This window comes from Convolutriloba macropyga, unplaced genomic scaffold, assembly GCF_964194025.1.
Source record: "Convolutriloba macropyga unplaced genomic scaffold, txConMacr16.3 SCAFFOLD_2317, whole genome shotgun sequence".
Classification (NCBI taxonomy): domain Eukaryota; kingdom Metazoa; phylum Xenacoelomorpha; order Acoela; family Convolutidae; genus Convolutriloba; species Convolutriloba macropyga.
The window spans coordinates 1-22,599 of record NW_027452666.1 but is presented as its reverse complement, the minus strand read 5'-3'; the positions used below and the strand labels follow the sequence as shown (position 1 = coordinate 22,599).

Sequence of the window (22,599 nt, the reverse complement as noted above, 5' to 3'; positions counted from 1 at the left end):
GGTATTATTTCTCAAAGACCATTTAACCAATTCAGTTCATTTATTTTTCGTTTGATTACTTGTATGACAGTTTTGTGCACTGCCAAGTTTGCTAAAATTTGAATCATTACTTACAGAGTTAATCAAAATTGAATTTTTGGTCCATGTATTAAGATTGGTTATAAATTATAAAAGGTAACCCCACCAACGCAGTTCACCCAGCAGTGTTTATTTTTAAATCAAATAATAGGGCCACATAATTTCATATCCCTGTGAAATTTTTTCTCATTAGCGTTTGTGGTTAATGAGATATCATCGAAAAACCTGTAATTTGAAATTAATCGTTTATTTGGAATTTTTGGATTTTGCTTAGTTGAAGCAAAGTCATTTGTTATTCGGCAAAGCTGAACAAGTAGTTATTTGACACTATTGAGATTCAAGTAATGCAACGGCATTCTAGAGTATAGCGGAGAATACAGTTCACAAAAGTTAACTGCAAAAAAACAATATCCGGACAGATTTGAAACAGCTGAAACGAACTGGGCGGTGTAAAGTTTTCCTTGACTTTGATTGGAGAGCAGCCGTTACATTTTAAATCAAAATTTGTCCCAAATGCACCCACAGTATAATCGTTTTTTGATCAGTTCGATTTGTTTAAAAAATAAGGATAACCCCACACGTTCATTTTTTAGGTAGTAGATGTGTAGATTAGAAACAGTTTAATTCATATTATTCAAGGTGTACCTGAAGCTTTTTCAGATGTATCGTTCTCATCCTCAAACATGTAAGGAATCAGAAACCTACATTACAGGAAAGACAATTATTGAAATACGAACAATCTAATTCTTCCAACTTTTGAACATATAATCTATTGGAGAAATAAAATATTGTCAATTTTCTATATTCCAATATTAGGATATCCTTGATTTTTTATCAAAAGGTTTAAGTAAGCACATAAGGGAAGACTAGGCGTGAAAAGGTTGGAAAGGTGAAAGGTTAAAAGCTCTAAGTTTTAGCGCTCAGTGTTCAAAGTTTCTATATTGAGTGCCAAAATGAACAAAACCTGTGCCAAATAATTGAGCGCTTTTCTATTGTATCCGTTGTAAATATAAATGTTTTAATATATAAACGAGTATGCGTATTTGAAATGTGAAAAGGCAGAGAAGTAGAAAAAACATCTATTTCTCCTGGGGAAATCAAAAAAGTTGAATATGTCTCCTCAACAATTGATGGTTTCTCAAGGGCTTTTCAATGATACCCTTTATTTCTCCGCAAAAGATGTCCGTCGTTCAATAATGGCTCAACAAAAAATCCAGGGTAGCATTAAGTTCCAACCCCCATTTCATGGAATGTTGAAACAATTAAGTAACAGCGCCTCAAAAACTCCCTAGGATTTTTTTTACATTTTCAAAGAAGCAGCTCTTCTTGAAGTTCTTGCGGTCCTTTCACATACTTCAAGAGATACCCTCGAACGATAACTGAGTTATTACGTATAGTCTTGATTTTATGTCAAAGTTTCTTTTAAGACTAACCAAATGGTGCACACAATCGATTAATTGTAACGACGACTTTGATTTCCTACAAAAAATCACCGTCATTTCCTGCGATATCGACCAAAAAAGGCAATTGTCGGCATACTTTTTGTTCTGTTGTGCACATTTCAATTTGAATCTTCATGGACACAGCTCTTCATGCATCTTGGGCATTAGCTCTACAAGTTCTTAAACTAATCTACAACCCTCTTTTCATGAAGAAAGTTTTCTGGGCAGGTTTTTTCTGTAACAAAAATGCTATCTAAAGTTTGTTCACCTGACGACACTGGCTGAGTGTGATTGGGCATGGGTATCACTCTCCGTGTGGATAGAAGAGGGCACAAATGACTGGATTTCAGGGCCAAACAGATCTGCAGCCGGGTCATTGATCTTGTCAAGTAATGTGTTCCACTGATAACACAAAAGTTAGTGACTAAATTTCAGATTGAAAAAATTGCAGTAATTCATTATGCAGGTCAATGTTAGTCTTTCTGTGCTGTTTTCACATCTTATCAATTCAGAAATTTAAAATTTAGTCAAAAACAATTACAAAACATCGCAAAAATGGATTTCTAATAGAATGCGCATAATAAGCATAAGCAAGGCAATGAACAAAATAGCCTCAGCAATAAGTTTTTGTGAACATAAAATTATGGTAAGAAACAAAGCAAATTATGGCTCTCTGTCGTTGTCAAAAAGGTTTCTCTTTTTTACTTAATGATATCGACGTTGAAGAGTGTGAACAATTTTGCTCCTGGTAAATAAAAGTTTATCTTTTGAAATCATGATTGAAATTACCAACTCTAAAAAATTTTACCATTGAAAACTCCCATGGACTGCACAATAATCTACTCTCTAGATTTTGGCTCGCTCAATACTTTTTTGGTTTCATGTTTTTTGTCAAAGGTCTCGATGAAAATATTGATAGACACCAAATTAAGTCATCTCGAAGACAATGGCTTGTTGATATTTTGTTTGCCTCGTCAATTGTCAACACTTTGACTCAACAGTTGGTCGGTTTATTTATCTTTGAATAAATCGTAAAAGAAAAGCACACATTAGGGAACTTTGCTTGTGTGAGTTGGCACAAATAATCGGACCAGGGAAATTTACTCGGATTAGTTACGCGAAATCCGTTTTTATAACCTTAAAACCCTACAGCCTTGTTAGGGACCTGAAAACGGCTCAACTGATGATCTAGTGGTGTACTCGTTTATCCTCTTCAACTTCAATGTACGTAATTTTTGTAAACAACAAATAAATTTCTTTTGCATTACTTGATAACGGAACATTAACAATTTATTATTATTATTATTACATATCAACGGTATGCAAACGTCGTATGCAGACGTGGAATACCTTGTACCTGGTTCAATATCTCAAGTTTTGCAGACTCTACAGCCTGTCCCAGCTGTGAGTTAGACACCTCTTCACCTATTGTCAGGACACACTTGGGTTGGACGACAGGTGTCCATGTGAGTTGGACCTCGTGAGACTGGACCCGATAGGAAGATGCCAAGACATCTGTGGGAGGAATGAGACCATCTGAAATCAACACCCAAACTGATGCCAAATTATTGTTCAAATGTCAAAATCTTTGATAAAAAATATAACAAAACAAGAAAACGACAACTCAAAAATCCAGTATTGTTTTTTGAAAACTAACAGCGTGTAAGTCATAAAAGCAACAGCCATGAACTGAAACAATTAATTCGATTAAATTAGGCATGCTTAGCAGCAGACGAGACCTGTCCTTAATAAGAAAAAGAGAAAAAACAACAATGCGAACAATAAAGCGAAAACGAACAAAAAACTCAAAAATTTCATAATTTTTCCTGAAAACAGTTAGTGTCAAAGTCATAAAAACCATTAGGTTTGAAATGAAATCAATCGACCTTAATCTTTTTAGCAAGCTATGAGACCTGTTCCTAAAGCTATTAAACGATAGCACAACCAGAAGTAAAACAAATACTCGCAAAAATTTAAAAATTCATTAAATTTTTTGGAAAACAAATAGTGTCATAGCCATGAAAACCAACACTAGACATGGACTCAATCCATTATTTAAGTTCATTTACTCCACTTTAGCACCCAATGAGACTTGTCATTAATGGCACTAATTGATCAGACAATAGAAACAGTATTACAAGAGGGCAAACATCGGATATTCAAAAAAAAGCATTGGTTGACTGTTGAGGTAATCAATCAACTGCCAGTTGGTGCACTTAAAACACATATGTACCATATAAATTCTGCTTATGAACAGAAACGCTAAACACTGAAGTTAAACTGCCGCACAAGAAAACAATTTTGCTATCAAAAAATCAAAAATTGTTCAATAACCAATTTCTCACTCAATTTTAAAGGTTCGCTCCCTTTACTATTCCAGCGTGATTAAAATCACTACACCAATTTGAATTCTAACTGACGCGATAAAGAAAAACAATTTGAGAATAAATCATAAAAAAACATACCCGGAAGACACCGGCACTGACTCGAAGTACACATTCCCTTAGGGTCAAAAGAACCACTCAAAGAATAAAATTAGCATGCTAATATATTTACGAATCATATTAAAAAATAACAAAGAAAAGAAAACGCAAGATTGATCCGCCAAGTTGCGCCACTCAAACCACTAAAAAACTCGCAATTTTTTGTAAAAAATAAGGAAATGCTATATACACAAAAAACCGACGAAAAGGGCTGTAAAATAAAATCAAAACATGGAATTGATAAAAAAATGTAACTACAAAGAAGACTTAAATGCTACCTCTCAACTGTTATTTTGGAAACTCTAAAATAAATTCTCTTCTCAATCAGTGCATTACGCATCTTCAATCGGAGGAACGCTAAACAACAATAAAAAAGCAAACAACGAAAAATTGAAAAAAAACAAATTATATAATTCTTGCAGTTAAACTTGCGATGTATGAAACCTTGAACTGTCCAATCTGTCTAACAAAACATACAAGATATTTCTTGTTTGAAAAGTGAATACGAGGAACTATTGCTATTAATTCAGAGGGAAAAAGAGGAAAAAATTGAAGAAAAAAAACAAAAGTGCAAAATTTTGATTAGTTTTACAGAATTCTTATCAATCTACATTTATCAAAAAATCTTTTAAATTGAACGACCACCTTAACGATGAAAATAAAAGCTTTCAACCAAAAAGAAACAAAGAGTACAAAACTTTCTGAAAGCATCCAACAAAGCAAAATAGCAAAAAAAGCTCAAAATGGCGCCTGAAAGTCTGACGAAAATATTGGAAGATCAAAAAAGTCTCCGAACGCACTAATACTAGTTTAGTTGATTGAGACAAACACCATTATCCAATGATGTTAAATTTATAAAAGAAAACGGCTTTGAAAATGCCGCATGTAATAAAGAAAGCAAAAAAGCGATATTTTTTATTGAACTTACCCTATTTTTTTTAAATAAACGCAGCTCAAAAAAAATTCTATTTATTTTAAAACCGACCTAAACCACTAAAAAAACTGATTTCAAGCGTTTTTTTGGTTGATCGAAAAGGCTTTCAAGTGCAATAATATTAGATTAGTTGATTGGGACAAACACCATTATCCGATAACGTTAGTGTTGAAACTAAAAAGGGCTTTGCAAATGCCGCACCTGATAAAGAAAACGAAAAAACGTGAACTCATGAACAGAAACGCTAAACACTGAAGTTAAACTGCCGCACAAGAAAACAATTTTGCTTTCAAAAAATCAAAGATTGTTCAATAACCAATTTCTCACTCAATTTCAAAGGTTCGCTATCTTTATTACTCCAGCGTGATTAAAATCACTACACTAATTTGAATTCTAACTGACGCAATAAAGCCAAAAAAATTTGTGAACGAATCTTAAAAAATCATACCTGGAAGACACCGGTACTGACTCAAAGTACACATTCCCTTAGGGTCAAATGAACCACTCAAAGAATAAAATTAGCATGCTAATATATTTACGAATCATATTAAACAATAATAGAGAAAAGATAACGCAAGAATGGTCCGCCAAGTTGCGCCACTCAAACCACTAAAAAACTTGCATTTTTTTGTAAAAAAAGAAAATGCTATATCACAAAAAACCGACGAAAAGGGCCGAAAAATAAAATCAGAAAAGTTACATGGAATTGATAAAAATGTAACTACAAAGAAGACTGAAATGCTACCTCTCAACTGTTATTCTTGAAACTTTTTTCTCTACTCAATCAATGCATTACGCATCTTCAATCGGGGGAAAAACTAAACAACAAAAATAAAGCAAACAACGAAAAATCTGAAAAAAAATTATATACTTCTTGCAGTTAAACTTGCGATGTGTGAAACCTTGAACTGTCAAATCTTTCTAACAACACATACATGATACTTCTTGAATGAATAAGGAACACGAGGAACTGTTGCTATTAATTCAGAGGGAAAAAGAGGAAAAATCTGAAAACAAAAAACAAAAGTGCAAAATTTTGATTAGTTTCACAGAATTTTTATCAAAAAACATTTATCAAAAAATCTATTAAATCAAAAGACCACCTTAACGACGAAAATAAATGCTTTCAACCAAAAAAAAGATTACAAAATTTTCTGAAAGCATCCAACAAGGCAAAATAGCAAAAAATAGCTCAAAATTGCGCCTGAAAGTCTAACGAAAATATTGGATGATCAAAAAGGTCTCCGAACGCATTAATACTAGTTTAGTTGATTAGTTGATTGAGACAAACACCATTATCCAATGATGTTAAATTTATAAAAGAAAACGGCTTTGAAAATGCCGCATGTGATATAGAGAGCAAAAAAGCGATATTTTTTATTGAATTTACCCTATTTTTTTTTTAGATAAACGCAGCACAAAATAATTTCTATTAATTTTAAACCCGACCTAAACCACTAAAAAAAATACTTTCAAGCGTTTTTTGGTTGATCGAAAAGGCTTCCAAGTGCACTAATACTAGATTAGTTGATTGGGACAAACACCATTATCCGATAGCGTTAGTGTCAAAACTAAAAACGGCTTTGAAAAAGCCGCATATGATTAAAAAACAAAAAAGTAAAAATTTGATCAAGTTTACCCAACTTTTCGCCATGCAACAAAGCAAACGCCGTCCAACAAGACAATTTTGTGCCATCCAACATTTTTTCATCCAACAAGGTAAATAGCAAAAATAGCTCAAAATTGCGCTAGAAAGTATAACAACTTTATTGAATGATCGAAAAGGCCTCCAAACGCATTAATACCAGTTTAGTTGATTGTGACGAAATGGCTTTCAAAGACGCACGTTCTCACAAAATGTTTCTCGCTAAGCGCCAATTTTTTTGACTTCTACTCTTCGCGCTCCCTCATAGAATGATGCCTGAACAAAAACCACTCTACAATCTCTCTCTACTTGACTTTTGTTCAGCAGATTGACCTAAGCAGTTCTTTGTAAGTGCATCTTTTGACTTCTTCTAAAGCATCTTATAAAAATAGAAGTCAGCGATTAAAAATAAAAGATCACCATTACTCCTCTTCGAGTCGTAATAAAAAGACGGCACACCTATAGAATCCAAAAACTTTGGATTGTAATAGGAGCGCTATATTAGCCGGCTGAGAAGATGAGGCGGCTATGAAATAGCAAGAGTTTGGAAACATTTGTGATGCGCAATCCGGGACATGAAAATTATCGTCAGCCTAACCAAAAACGTTGACCAGTCTTGTTACTGTAAGATGTGACTTGTTGTAAATCGCAACTGCTTCTCAAGATTAATGAGAACAAAACTCACATAACTGTCCTCTGCAAATCTGTATTCGCCTGGCCGCTTGTTTGCACATAATTTCATCCTGTTTCACCTCATTGTCGACAGCATGTTGCGGATCTTTGCCACTAGACTCGTCAATTTTCTGTTCTCTCAACTGTTTTTCTAACAGGTGTTGAGCTCCTTTCTCGCACTGGAACACTTAAGTTATATTCGTTCCGTGTCGAATTTTTACCCCAAAAAGATATAAGACTAGGAGGGTAATCGCGGGAATTTAGGCGGTAATGGGGGAGGGGGGGAGGGTTATGGGGGGAATGAGGAGTAATGGGTTTTTTTTGGGGGGTGGGAATAAAATCAAGAAAGCAAGTTTTTACATATCTGTATAATAACTACTTTGCAATTGAAAGCAGATAGAATTTGAGATCGCGTTCAGTTTTTTCCTCCAGCTCTTAAAAAGTATGTCCCTGATTTCACTCTATTTGGAGGCCGGAGATGGCTATAAGCAAATGCAACGCCATAAAGGTTCCGAGATAACCGTTTCATTGAATATTGTTTCGAACTGCAATGTGAGGTCTTGCATCTGTCCCGCGAAGAGGTCATCGTCTAAAATATGATGAGAATAAATCAGAAGTTGTTTTTGATCAGTTTCGAACTCGAACTGCGGCTTTAGACCGAAAACAAAACATCAGATTTTTTGTAAAAAATTTTTTTGGCAGTATATCAACCGAACTGAGCTCTTTTCCGTCAATCGACAAAGCTTTCCGAGTATCAATTTCAGACAGTTTTGGATCCACATTGGTAAATTTGAGGCAGTAAAAATTGGCTTGAGACTAGCCTAAAAGTGATTCCAGTTCTATTCTGTATGTATGAATGAGGTTTCCCTGTTGGCTGATTCTGAAGTAGTTCTTCAGCCCTACATCCACCTCCACCCCAATCTCCCGCTTCTCAACCCTCCCCACCCAATGGAAGTTCTTCCCGCCTTCCTCCTTGTGCTCCACGTTGAAATCTCTGCAGCCAAACGTAATCAACGTCAAATGTCAAAATAAATCAGAACATAATTCAGGCTGCGATCCAGGCCCAATTGCGTCCAATAAGCATGATTGGGATTGAAAGAATAGAAGATATTGAAAAAAAAAGATTTTTGTACAAAAACATTTTTTAAGTCCGATTTATTTTGACGGCATTTCGTAGTTGAACATATTTCTGTTTCGTAGAGAGAGACTACAGGGGCTAAAATCAATACCAAAAAGCATAAGAGGTGGTAACTAAGACCTATAGGAACGACGTTCAAATAGCGGGCATCTAAAATTGGGCTTTAGAGGTTTATCCCGTTTCTATTTTCTGACTTCAATTTCTTATACTGACTCTGTTCATTTTGAATTGCTTTGCTGAGCAACTGATGTTCAAATTCATTTTTAGCAGAATGAGAGAAGAGTGAAACTAGCCTGGAGAAGTCAAAAAGATTTCAAGCAAAATGTGGAAAAAGCGGCAAAATGGTAAAGCGAAAAAAAGTTCGACGAAGTAAAAAAAATAGGAGCGCTATAATAGCCGGCTGAGAAGATGAGGGCGGCTATTAAACATAGCTGGCATATTGCCAGCAGAAAATAGCCGAAATAGCTTCGCAGATATGCAGTCTCAAAACGGTTGTAAAAGAAACAGACCAAAGAAGAAACCTTTTTTGAAATGCTGATATGTGATAAAACGAATAAACAAGAATTAGATTTGAAGTGGTGATTGTGACGTCTTATGGTCGTAACAAAATCTTGTTGACGAAAAAAATAATTAAGAGAAGGCCAATAATAGACTCAGCTATCGCTCTGCGGCTATTGAAATACAATTATAACCATTGAACTCAATAAATAAATTAATCTTAATCCCATACTAATTACTATGTCTTACGTTCATTACACGCATAGTTTATTTGTATACTGTCTGCTTTGATAACAAAGCAACCTTTCTTCTACATGCTCAAAATTGAGGAGATCGTAGCCTTTCGATTTGGATTTTTTTTAAAAATTTTTCCATAACAGTGAGAAATGTTTATATTGTTCAAAGTTTTTGCTAGCATCTTTTTGTCAAAAGGGAGCTGTGTGTCATCTCATGTTCAGGTTTCTTTATGATGACGCAAACTTGTTTTTATTTTGCAATCTGGCTCAGCGATACTCCAAGCCTTGTTCATCACTGCACCTATAAAGTGTTTTACTTGAAATTGTTTGCCTGGTTAAGTTCAAAAGTGATCAACTAAACCTAAAATGACAATTGAGAGCCAACTTTGTTTTTCTCAAAAGTTTTTTAAATGTTCAAGTAAAACCTGATTTTTTGTTGTCATTTTTGAGGTTTTAAGGTAACGCGTGACATAGCCTTTCAGCAGACTGTTTTTTATCGTCAGTCAAAAGTTAACAAATAAAAATAGGCTGCACTCAGTGTTTTATCCAAAGAGACTGTTGACTTGGATGAAAATGATAATTGCATCAAAACATGTTCCTTAAATTTTTCTATATCAGCATAAATTTTTTGAATCTATTTGTCTCATTTCCGTTAAATTGTAATCCATGGCAATTACCGTGTCATATTAAAAAACCATATCTCATAATCAGTTGCCGCAGATTTGAGAAATCTGAGAAATTTTTGACTTTTACAAAGTAATGTCCGATTATCATGCGCTTTGCACAAGAAAAACGTGTGTTTTCCTTAATGAAATTCTAATGAATTTGAAATTCAATAGCAAGTTCGTTCAATGATTGCGACCAACAACGATGACCTTGGGGAACTAAGTGTCGACAACAGCCAATATGCGACTAAAAATTGCTCCATGACTTTTGTTTTTCTTCAAAAACTGTATGTCACACAACATTCACACGATGCTTTGTGTATGTTAAGTTTGTCAAGCAAATTTGATTCAATTAAGATAGTAGTTTTGGAAAAAATTCTCGTACAAAGAAGTAATTGAGGTAGAAATAGTAGTTTAACTTTATTCAAAAGTTCATTGTGATTTTGAATTAGTGATACATCTGGGCCGATTCTCTAATTGTTCCTACATCATTGATTATTTTCCATGGATAGAAAGAAAAAACACTAAATTGTTAAAATTAAAAAGTCAAATCATTTTAGGAACAAAATGGTTGGAACTAACTCCTGGATATCGTCCGGGTGTAAGATCCGAGACAGTTGAGACGCAAACTCATTTGTGGTTGGGTACATAGTCTGTATGAGGGTTCGGGGTGCCACAATTTCTCCTAGCGTCTCCTTCCTCTTGAGGAACTTGCCGGCCTTCAGAGAAACATCCGCTCCAGCGACATTCGTTTTGGAAATCTTCTTCTGAGTCACAAATTGGGTGGAACTGATTTCTAGTATCAATGCAGTAACATCAAAAACATAACCGACTAACGTCGGGCGAATTGCTCTCAGACGACCGGCGAGCGGTTGGCTTGGTCAGTAGCTAGCCACGGGGGGGGGGGGGGGGTGCACCGGGGGCTGATGGGGGCAGCACTGGGTTGGGGGGGGGGCAAAAGCGCGGTGGGGGGGGGGGGGTGGGTGGAGCCAATAGTGGGGGTGGGGGGTCAACAAGGGGGGGAGGTGTCTCAACCTCTGAACCGCTCTTCACACCATAAGTATAAGTCTCCAAAACAGTTTGAGCTGAAACAGACCTGAAAGGCTCTAAGAGCACTTAATGCCCGCTGGGCGCTACCTGTTTATCCCGTTTTTGAGGACGAAAAGTCAAAAGCGTCAGACGAAAAATTGGTCAAGCGAAAAATCGCATAAAAAAAAGACCGACAGGACTAATATAATTGCTACAAACTTCGTTTGAGAGCAATTAATCAGAACATTTTAAAATTACTTCATTTAAAATAGTAAATTAGTTTTCTTAAAGTTAATTAGTTAAGTTTATCATAAAAACTTTCGAAAAATTGTTCTAACCTCTGAGCAGCTCAGGAGGCAGGAAACTTTTCTTGTCTTCTTCTCTAAAACAAACAAAAGCAAACAATGCGGCAATAGTTAGATTTTGTGTTATTCAATTTTCACAGAGAGCTTGGGAGGAAATTAGTACATGCGTACTCGTATTAATTTTTTCTCAATATTAGTCGTTAAATACTGGGGATATTTCTCGAGTTGAAATCCTATTTTTTTTCATCGATTGATCAGTTTAAATCCATAGAAGTTGGTAAGTACAAAATGCAATCATTTCAATGATTTCAAAATACAATCAATGATTTATGGTAATTTCATAGATGCCGAAGTAATTATCGTAATCATAGTATTCAAGTCAATTTGTACTCTTCCAATAACAGGTCATAAAAATTTTGATAGGGGGCGTAATGATGGAAATGAAAACGCTTTTACTGCGAAAAAAGTTTTGGTTAATTTTAAATATAGATAAAGTTTTCTAACATGTCAAGGGACGCAGATGTCCTTAAGCGACCAGCTGAAACAGAAACAAAATTTTGCAAATTTTAACTACAGGGGAAAAATTGGGCGAATCATTTCTCGAGATAACATGTAAGTATGAACTTACCTCCTCTGGGAGTTGATTTTGGTGTCTCATTGATCTAAAACAAATTCAGCTCCATATTCAGTTGGCACTCAAAAGCGCATTCGCCAAACACCAAAATGAATATCAAAATCTGGACAAAAACAGTTTCTGTATTCTCGTCGTTTTTTTTTTGGGGGGGGGGGGGGTGGAGGATTGCATTTCCTGAGATCTGATTAACTCTTTCGTCATAATTGCTTTTCCCTATTTTGCCCAGTTTTCTGATAACCCTGTTATCCTGCAACATCTTGAAAAATTCTGGCAGAATTGTGCAAAACGGCAACTTTTCTTGCAAGATTTTCTTCCAAGATCTTGCAAGATAACCATTTGTCCTTGCAAGAACCTTGTGCAATATCCACTCATACTGCAAGGTATTGAAAGATAGCCATCGTCTCGGAATATCTCGAAAGATGACCCTTTGTAACAAAAACTTTTCAAGATCTGGTAAGAGAAACATCGACTAGGTCTCGACTAGCGAATATTCAAGATAAATGCATTAAATACTTTCAGTAAGAAAGTACTAAATTCTTTATTATTGTTATTTCTGTACAAAAGAATTTCTTGTAATTACAAAAAAATCCTGCCAAGTGATAATTGTCTAACTAATTACAAAATTCCTGCTACGTTAGATAGTTGAATTTTGATGCTGAACCTTTTTTTGCTAGTTACAATAAAAGCGGGGTGGGATCAAGAAAGGCTTAAGAGAAAATTCTGACACAATACACTTTTTACCGCAAGTTTAAACCATACTTACAAAAACTAGTTTCTAACTCAACTACTGAAATTTTATGTAAAAGCCCTCGGACTCACCAAATTACATCACTGCCTTAAAAAAACGTAGCAGGACAAATCCTGACGTACAATTCAAAGAAATTTCAATGACTAGACAAGAAACTAGACCTGGGACGTACTATGAGTGAATTCGGAAAACCATTTCTAAAAAATCAGATAAAAAAACAGAAAAACAGAAAATCAATTTCAAAATGCCGCTAGCGAGAACAAAAAAACCACTTGGGAGAAAAGTAAATTTGACTCTAACAAAAAATAGGCCAAGAATGAACTATGAAATTATTGAGAAAACTATTTAGAAAAAAAACCGATCCCAAAAAATTGAGAAAAAAAAACAGTAAAAACCAAAATGAAATTGCCCCATGTGAACAAAAAACCAATAGCAAGAAAGCAAATTTTTGTTCAAACACTGCTTTCTCACTCTATTTTAAAGTTAGAGCAAAAAATTTCACGCCGCAAAACCACTCGCTTTTTCGCTCCATTTCCTGTTTCGGCGTGACTAAAATCACTACTCCCATTTGACTTCAAAAATCATAAAAATGTGTGAACAGAACTTTAAAAAAAAGATAGCGCCCCAATACAATTCAAATTTGTTGAAATGTAATAAACTCGCTCAGGCCAAACAATACAGTAAACCAAGTCTCAAAAATTCACAGGAAGAAAACAGAGATATAAAACTGGTTGGTAGCAAACATATGGAAACTTTGATTAGTGCAAATTTGCAGAGCAATATTTGGCTAAGAATAGGTTGAGGGCAAAAAAATAATTTGGTTGAGGGCAAAAAAATTTTCAGAAGTAATTGTGAAAATTTTACCGAACTACTTTATTTAGAAAATATACAGGCCATAGACATGAAATATAAAACAAGGTAAAAGGCGGATCCATATTTTTAAATTTTGGGACCGGCTCTGTCGGTTTTGCGTCCATAAACAATAGGTGCTCTATTTTGTTCTTGTTTGCTATCCCACAGTGCCCTTGCAATTGCAGATCAACTTTTGATTGAGTTTTCAATCTTTTCGAATAAATTTTATCACATAGATCTTGTTTATTAGAGACCAATAGGAAACAGAAGTTAAAAAAAAATTAAAAAGGTGGTCAGAGGTTTTCAAAAGTGATCCTTGGCACGCGTTTTAGCTCAAATGTGGGCTACTGAGTAAAACAGAAAAGGACAGTAGGAACCATGTAAGGATGTACTGACATTTTGTTTTTTGAAAAATGTAATTTTAGCAAGTTTAAAATAAAATTTTTGCGTTGTTTTTGAAGTGAGATCTTTCAGTATTAATAACATTTGTTTTTTTTTGCAAAATGTACGCAATAGTCAATCGTCTATGTAGAGAAACCCCAATATATTCTGTTGCCAGTAATAAATAGGTACAATCTTTTGTTAAACTGCAAAGAGTCAATTTTACTTCTGTTCATTGTGCCTATTGAAACTTTTTTTGAGTTCATCGAATAGTTCGCTCAATAAAGAATTCACAAAAAACATTGCAAAGGATGTTTTTTTTGTAATCAGTTTTTATTTTTGATGTAAGTTGAAATAATTGTTTGAAGTAAATTTCCTTATTGTTCTCCTTATTTTCGTGTTTCGCTAATTCAGTTTACACAATGATTCTGCATACAATTGATAAACACGTATTGATTGAGTTTTTTAAGAAAATAAGTTGCGGTTTTGTGCACAACGCCACAAAATAACTTAATTCATAGGAAACCTATTCTCTTGAAGAAGTATCTATTTGTCAAAAAACATTTTGCCTACACTTGCTGTCCTGAAAAGCATAGTGTACGATACATTTTTCAAACTAAAAACCATTGTGAAACATCAATTGTTATCGAACCAATTAGACTTGATGGTTTACTGTAGAGGTCATTGTTTAGCCCAATGATATTTGGGCTAAAACAGTTGTATCATCAGCAAACAAAACAATAAAACCACTAAACTTTTAACAATGTTTGCAGGAACATGAAACATAAAATGGAAATACATACTCGGGATCCGGAACCGAGTCTTTTTGTACCTTGCGCTTTGCTTTTTGGGATTTCTTTTTCTCAACCGGCATACACAGCGTACAATCCCTTGAATAGTTTTTGAAAATCTAAAATTACTCGTCTAAATACTACCTGCTCCGAATTAGTCGGTAAGAACTATGACGAAGTGTAACGCAAGCTTTCTTCATATCAACAAAAATTGGTCGAAAGTTGGTTTTCCTATCCATGTTCTTTTTCGAAACTCACAGGGTTTTATGAGTTTTAGATTCTGATTAAGAATTAGGGCACCACGCACACACTCACCTAGTCTTATCTCTTTTATTAAAGAAAAGAAAAGTCAATTTCATTGTGAGGAGGACATTATTGAAGTGAGATAAGTCAGGTGTGACCAAAAATTTATTCACGCGATTGAACAAGAGTAATTTTTCTACCCACAAAGAGCGAAAAGTTCCGTTAAGAACGCAATTCAGTTGAACAAAAAGCGGATTCAAAGTAATTGCACACTTATATGGTTGAAACAAAAATCTTGACTGCAAACAACCAAGAGAAGCACAATAATGACCCCAGTTATCGCTTTTCGGCAATTAATAAACGTTGTACTATCGGCTGACTTTGCATTGTGGATTAAGTTTGTGTGATCACAGGAAGAAAACAGAGATATAAAACTGGTTGGTAGCAAATATATGGAAACTTTGATTAGTGCAATTTTGCAGAGCAATATTTGGCTAACAATAGGTTTAGCAAAGAACTGGTTATTCTGGTGGTGTACATTTTTTGAGCCGTTCTCTATAATGTGGTTGAGGCCAAAAATATCTACAAACGTAATGTGGAAATTTTACCGAACTACTTTATTTAGCAAATGTACAGGCCATAGACATGAAATATAAAACAAGTTAAAAGGCGGATCCATATTATTAAATTTCTGGGAACAGCTCTGTCGATTTTGCGTCCATAAACATTAGGTGCTCTATTTTGTTCTTGTTCGCTATCCCACAGTGCCCTTGCAATTGCAGATCAACTTTTGATTGAATTTTCAATCTTTTCGAAAAGATTTTATCACATAGATCTAGTTTATTAGAAACCCATAGGAAACAGAAGTTAAAAAATTGAAAAAGGTGGTCAGAGGGTATCAAAAGTGATCCTTGGCACGCGTTTTGGTCGAAAATTGGTCGAAAGTTGGTTTTCCTATCCAAGTTCTTTTCCGAAACTCACTGGGTTTTATGAGTTTTAGATATTGATTAAGAATCTGTACAACTTATTGCAACTTCTAATAGCTACTCTCAAATAACCTTCAATTAGCGCACCACGCACACCCTCACCTAATCTTATCTCTTTTATTAAAGAAAAGAAATGTCAATTTCATTGTGAGGAAGACATTATTGAAGTGAGATAAGTCAGGTGTGACCAAAAATTTATTCACGCGAATGAACAAGAGTAATTTCTCTACCCACTAAGAGCGAAAAGTTTCGTTAAGAACGCAATTCAGTTTAACCAAAAAAAGCGGATTCGAAGAAATTGCAAACTTATATGGTCGAAACAAAAATCTTGACCACAAAAAAAACAAGAGAAGACCAATAATGACCCCAGTTATTGCTTTTCGGCTATTAATAAACGTCGTTTTATCGGCTGGTTTTGCGTTGTGGATTAATTTTGTGTGATCAAAGCTCGATGCACTCTTCTAAACAACTGTTGTGAATTTTTGATGATGAAAAATCAAGACGAATGGTCAGAGTAGTTAGGCGTAATATGGAGTAAAAACGATTAGAAAATTGTTGCAACTCGTATGGGTACCTTAATTAAAAATTCCTGCCCAAAAGCTTGAAAAAGAACTATGAGGTTTTCACTGCAAGTTTATGCTAGACAGACCTTTGTTGATATCGCCGCTATTGATCTCCAGATCTCAGCTATTTTCGAACGTTATCTCGAAAATTTCCTAAAAAATAGCGAAATTCAATGATGTGGTCGATGGGCTACTGCCAATCTGATTCTTTGTTTTTGAGGTCCGGAGCAGGAAATTCTGAATCTGTATCCCGAGTGGAAACCTGTAGTCTAGGTTTCTTGTGAATGTAAATTGCACATCCGCCAAGTCCATCCTAGTTTGCGAAACGATTAATTGGTCTATACAAAACACGTTAATTGATTATTTGAGTATCAAAATAACGTCTCAATTTCAGTGTACGCTTCAGCTAAAATGATTTCTTAAATTTTGTGCTTGGAAACTAACCGTCCAAAAATTTTCTTATTTGATGTCATTTTTTTTCTAAATGAAGAACAAAGTACAATTTCATCTAATTAATTAGTTTTAATTTACACCAATATCTGAGTGAATGTCTCTTTAGTGGGGCTTAAAAGAGCTTGAGCACATATAATAACGAAGATAGATACCGTTACTACACACCTGAATTTTTATATCCACTCACACTCAATTAGAAAACTTCTGCGCAAACGCATGAAATCACAATACCCGCCAACTCTTGTCAGAACTTTGCATGATCTTGTACAATGACAATCTGTGGACATGTATATGGGGTTAATGCACGTGTGGATTAATTTGCTGCCTAATTTTGATTGAATTTTCAATCTTTTCGAAAAGATTTTATCACATAGATCTAGTTTATTAGAGACCCATAGGAAACAGAAGTTAAAAAATTGAAAAAGGTGGTCAGAGGGTTTCAAAAGTGATCCTTGGCACGCGTTTTGGTCGAAAATTGGTCGAAAGTTGGTTTTCCTATCCATGTTCTTTTCCGAAACTCACTGAGTTTTATGAGTTTTAGATTCTGATTAAGAATCTGTACAACTTATTGCAACTTCTAATAGCTACTCTCAAATAACCTTCAATTAGGGCACCACGCACACCCTCACCTAATCTTATCTCTTTTATTAAAGAAAAGAAATGTCAATTTCATTGTGAGGAAGACATTATTGAAGTGAGATAAGTCAGGTGTGACCAAAAATTTATTCACGCGAATGAACAAGAGTAATTTCTCTACCCACTAAGAGCGAAAAGTTTCGTTAAGAACGCAATTCAGTTTAACAAAAAGCGGATTCGAAGAAATTGCAAACTTATATGGTCGAAACAAAAATCTTGACCACAAAAAACCAATAGAAGCCCAATAATGACCCCAGTTATCGCTTTTCGGCTATTAATAAACCTTGTATTATCGGCTGGTTTTGCGTTGTGGATTAATTTTGTGTGATCAAAGCTCGATGCACTCTTCTAAACAACTGTTGAGAATTTTTGATGATGAAAAATCAAGACGAATGGTCAGAGTAGTTAGGCGTAATATGGAGTAAAAACTATTAGAAAATTGTTGCAACTCGTATCTGTTCCTTAATTAAAAATTCCTGCCCAAAAGCTTGAAAAGGAACTATGAGGTCTTCACTGCAAGTTTATGCTAGACAGACTTTTGTTGATATCGCCGCTATTGATCTCCAAATCTCAGCTATTTTCGAACGTTATCTCGAAAATTTCCTAAAAAATAGCGAAATTCAATGATGTGGTCGATGGGCTACTGCCAATCTGATTCTTTGTTTTTGAGGTCCGGAGCAGGAAATTCTGAATCTGTATCCCGAGTGGAAACCTGTAGTCTAGGTTTCTTGTGAATGTAAATTGCACATCCGCCAAGTCCATCCTAGTTTGCGAAACGATTAATTGGTCTATACAAAACACGTTATTTGATTATTTGAGTATCAAAATAACGTCTCAATTTCAGTGTACGCTTCAGCTAAAATGATTTCTTAAATTTTGTGCTTGGAAACTAACCGTCCAAAAATTTTCTTATTTGATGTCATTTTTTTTCTAAATGAAGAACAAAGTACAATTTCATCTAATTAATTAGTTTTAATTTACACCAATATCTGAGTGAATGTCTCTTTAGTGGGGCTTAAAAGAGCTTGAGCACATATAATAACGAAGATAGATACCGTTACTACACACCTGAATTTTTATATCCACTCACACTCAATTAGAAAACTTCTGCGCAAACGCATGAAATCACAATACCCGCCAACTCTTGTCAGAACTTTGCATGATCTTGTACAATGACAATCTGTGGACATGTATATGGGGATTAATGCACGTGTGGATAAATTTGCTGCTTAATTTGGAGAAGGCTTCAAGTGCAAATAGAAAAAATCTGCCGGAGAATATTGTAGTGAACGTGAACTCAAGCTAGCTGTCATATATCCCGACTAATTTGCAAATATTGGTCAATATCTTTGGATTTTTTTACCTTTAATTTTTTATCGGGTACCGAGAGAAGTCGTCGATAATCTGCAACTGTATCATCTTTCTCCGTAACTTCGGTTATGTTTGGAATAAGACGTTCTCTGCAATGAAATATCTAGTCTTTTAATATATTTTTGATGTGAGTTTGTTAATGTTATTGACAGCTTCCTGAAAATTCGGATTGGGGAGTACTCACGAGCCAGATTTGAGTTGACTTTCTGCGGCACTTGTGCTGATTGAGTCATTGTTCTTAAGTGATGACATCACAGACCCTCTTCTAGCTGAACACAGTTAGACATATAAAGTTAAGCCTAATGACTCTGGTAGTGCTGACCGAATAAGTACTGTGCACTTTATTAGAATAATTTGTACCCCCCCCCCCCCGCTCAGGGGTGCATATTATTTGGCACAAACGGAAAAGATCACTTTTCAGCATTTGCAAAATAGCAGTTAAAGAACACATAGTTATAGGTGATTGATTTTGGTGTCTTGTACTTTTTCTATTTCGGTGTCAAAATTATCGCCGAAGTTCACTGAATATTAAGGTTTTGAATTTTCCTTCTGTTCAAAATCAACTCATGTTTTAACCTTTTTAGAGAATTATTACAAATTAATTGAAAAAAAAATTAGACTACCCGAAAACATTGCAATCTTTTGTAGCGATGAATGCAGAGAACTTTCACAAAGGTCAATCGTTCTGAAAAGTCTAACAACACATGCATGATTCTTTGAAGTTTCACTTAACACAATACGCGGGTTACTATCATTACAATAAGCCTCGAGGGGATGCCGTAAATACAAAAATTTGCTGTTTACAAAGAAGAAGCATTTCGTTCAAAAATTTTCCACCTGGGCCGAATTCAGTTGTAAAACTTAGCTGATGGAATCGTTTCAAAAGACTCGGCAACAACTAAATGAATTGTACGCAAAACCACCCTAGTCCAAAAGGTTATCTTGAAAGACTCTAGCAAGATTATACATAATCCTACCAGAGACATGCAAGAACCTTGCAACATAATCCTCTATCTTGAGATATTCTTGCAAGATAAGTCATTTAAAAAGCCGGAAATTAATTAACATTGATAGCAAACTTGTTAGTTTTATTTAGGATAATTGATTTTTGGTCTTATGGCTCCATAGGTATTATAATACAGTTCTTCTAATGTGAACAGCCGCAAAAAAGAATTGAGAACTTTGAGACTAAGTTGCTTATTATATTGGAATAATTCCTCTTCCAAAAATCAGTTGATAATTGACAGCACGTCAAGCAGAGTGTTTTGAAGGAAATTGACAGCTGATGAATATTTGCCAATATTCAGTGGAAACTTTACAAAGAGAACCTTTTTAAGAATTAAAGCTTTCAAAAGATATTGCTTTCATTTCTTTTGAATTTTTGGAGCACGGTCTCGTCTGACTGCGTCACAAGCGAAATGATCAATGGTGAAAATACGGTTATCTTGCAATGTTCTCACAAGAATCTTGCAAAATCTGCACCAATGGCGGGAATTTAGAAAAAAATTTTCAAATTTCACTATGGATATGAAAAAATTAAAATAATTAGTGTTCCGTAATTTGTGGGAACCGTCATTCAGTGATCAACAACAGACGTGCATTTTTTGATACAAGGTATCAAGATGTCAAGGATAGGGGATATATTTTTAAGCGTCCTTTCGATTATCACGTAACTTTAATCGTAACGAAATAAAATAGACGACCCGCGATCACTCTGAGCAAATAAGGTGGTTTAAAGGTTCTTTTCGACGAAGTGAAAAAGAGGAAAAGTACTTTTGAACTGGGATAGCAAACAATGTCAAAGAACGCAAGCAATTGTGAGGATTGGGTTATGTTGTCAATTTTTTTCAACATGTGCTTTTAACATTCGTGATTAATTTTCACATTTTGCCAAAACAAAATACCTGAAAAGACCTCAAAAATAACGGGCAAACTGGAGACGAGAAAATTGTTTGGATCGTTTGAATAGGTACAGCGGAGGAAGCCAAAAATTCTATTTTAATTTACGACGTTATAAAATTAAAACCACATCGTACTGAGTATATATTTTCAGCATGATCGCTGTTTTCCGCACACAATTATTAATATCAGGAAAGTAAGCGAAAGCAAAAAGCGCTAACACGCTCAAACGCTGGAATATACGTCCGTAGTTGTCGCATTCTAAGTGTGCGTAAAATGGTGACAAGTCTATTGGCTCTAATCCGTTGATCTCGTCGCTGACTTCAATTAAGTCCTTCGATTTGTTGATGATTAGTCGCCAATTTACGCATTGTTGCTGTCGCAAATTTTAACATCAAAGATTAAACTAATTTATCTTCAGGTTATTTAAATTTTGTCTGCAGTGTTTAACTCGTCACTGATTTCAGAAAATTTGGTTTTCAAAACGTAATGGACCATTTTTTTCTAAGGTGCTAAGACGCAGGTTGAAAAATTTTAGGTTTCAGCAGGTAGAAGTAATAAAAACATTAATTTCGCTTTAATTTAGGCCAATTTAATTTATCCTCAATTGTATCAGCTACCTTGAGTGGATTTTCACATCTTTGGGACAAAAAAGTGGTTTCATTTAAATAAATACCGCTATCAGATCAAGGAAGAATTCCAAACAATTTTTAATTTACGAAAACAGTTTTGGCTGAGTTGGTGTGTGTTAGCTACTCAGCTGAGCATCTCAAATACAGTTGTCATCAATAATTAGAAATATCATTAGAAATGACCTAAATTATAAATAAAATCTAACTACTAAAAAAAGCCGTGCAGATGATTAAAAATGAAAATAGTATCAAACTATAAACAACTGTAACAAGCTGAAAGGATCAGGTATATGTTTGGAGTTAATGAAATTAAATATTTCCAAAAGTTTCAAATGCCTATCAACGATCATTTTAAACTATCAGGAGTGCTAATCATTTCACGTAGTCAGAGTATGATTAAAAAATTTTATGGCAAAACTTTAGAAAAAGAATTTAATATAAATTCAATTTAAATAAATTTAATAAACTAGGGTATTTCGCAATGAAATGTTGCTCTCAGCTAAAACTGTTCGTTAAAATTTTGGTATTATAAAAAAACTTGATTGCACATTTTGTTTTCTTTTTCTTCAAACCAATTATATTTTTTTCAAACTTGAGTTTAAACTGATTTATCTAGAAAAAAACAAACAAGTCTTAACAGCGATCAAATATAATTTTTCGTATATTTTGAATCTCTACAGAAAATTTATCGCGTCCGCATTTTACCAAAAGAAAGGTCGGGTACCATTAAGTTCAATTTCCTAACCCTCGACAAATTTTTGGGTTGGAAGTATTAGTCTTTTCAGTTTATAAAAATTTGATTTTTTGCCTCTGAAGGTATAATCATTGTTGCAAGAATTCGATATTGCGCTTGTTCATTATTGATAATTGTTATTCATAAAAACAGATATCAGTTTTTGGTCTCAGTTTTCACAGCATCAACCATCTTCTGTATTTTCTGAGTTCTATTATTTAAAAAAAATGTTTGCTACTATATGATTTTTGCGAAAATCATTTTCTTACTTAAAGCGAATTGAACTTTTTTTTCAATTGCGGTGGCTTAGAACTCAACATGTTTTTTGTCTGTGTTGATAATAAAGAATGTAAAGAAGACTTTCCGGGTCGCATACAAACCTGCTGATGAGAAACCTGCGCATGTATGTGATTGGTGGTTGGAAGTCGGATCCGGAGGAGCTGGAATTTTTTCTGGTTGCCATCTGGCTCCTGTTGAAAAACAACCTTAATCATAGATGCGTTTGCTGAGATAATCACACAATGTTTGAATCTGTAAATGAAGGTTGTGAGG

The 22,599-nt window shown here is 34.6% G+C and overlaps 1 protein-coding gene across 1 annotated transcript; it reads right to left on the bottom strand.

The window, feature by feature from the left end:
• Positions 1-712: 712 nt before the first annotated feature.
• On the bottom strand, positions 713-22,517 carry LOC142357701 (uncharacterized; the record flags this gene model as incomplete). The annotated part of the gene is made up of 13 exons (XM_075409252.1): positions 713-779; positions 1,789-1,922; positions 2,878-3,056; positions 7,268-7,433; positions 7,776-7,843; positions 8,076-8,248; positions 10,374-10,587; positions 11,159-11,202; positions 11,630-11,663; positions 11,754-11,787; positions 18,776-18,872; positions 18,968-19,052; positions 22,428-22,517. Coding segments are annotated over 13 exons (1,385 nt in total), but the record flags the coding sequence as incomplete, so codon positions are not given.
• Between the last annotated feature and the right edge of the window lie 82 nt (positions 22,518-22,599).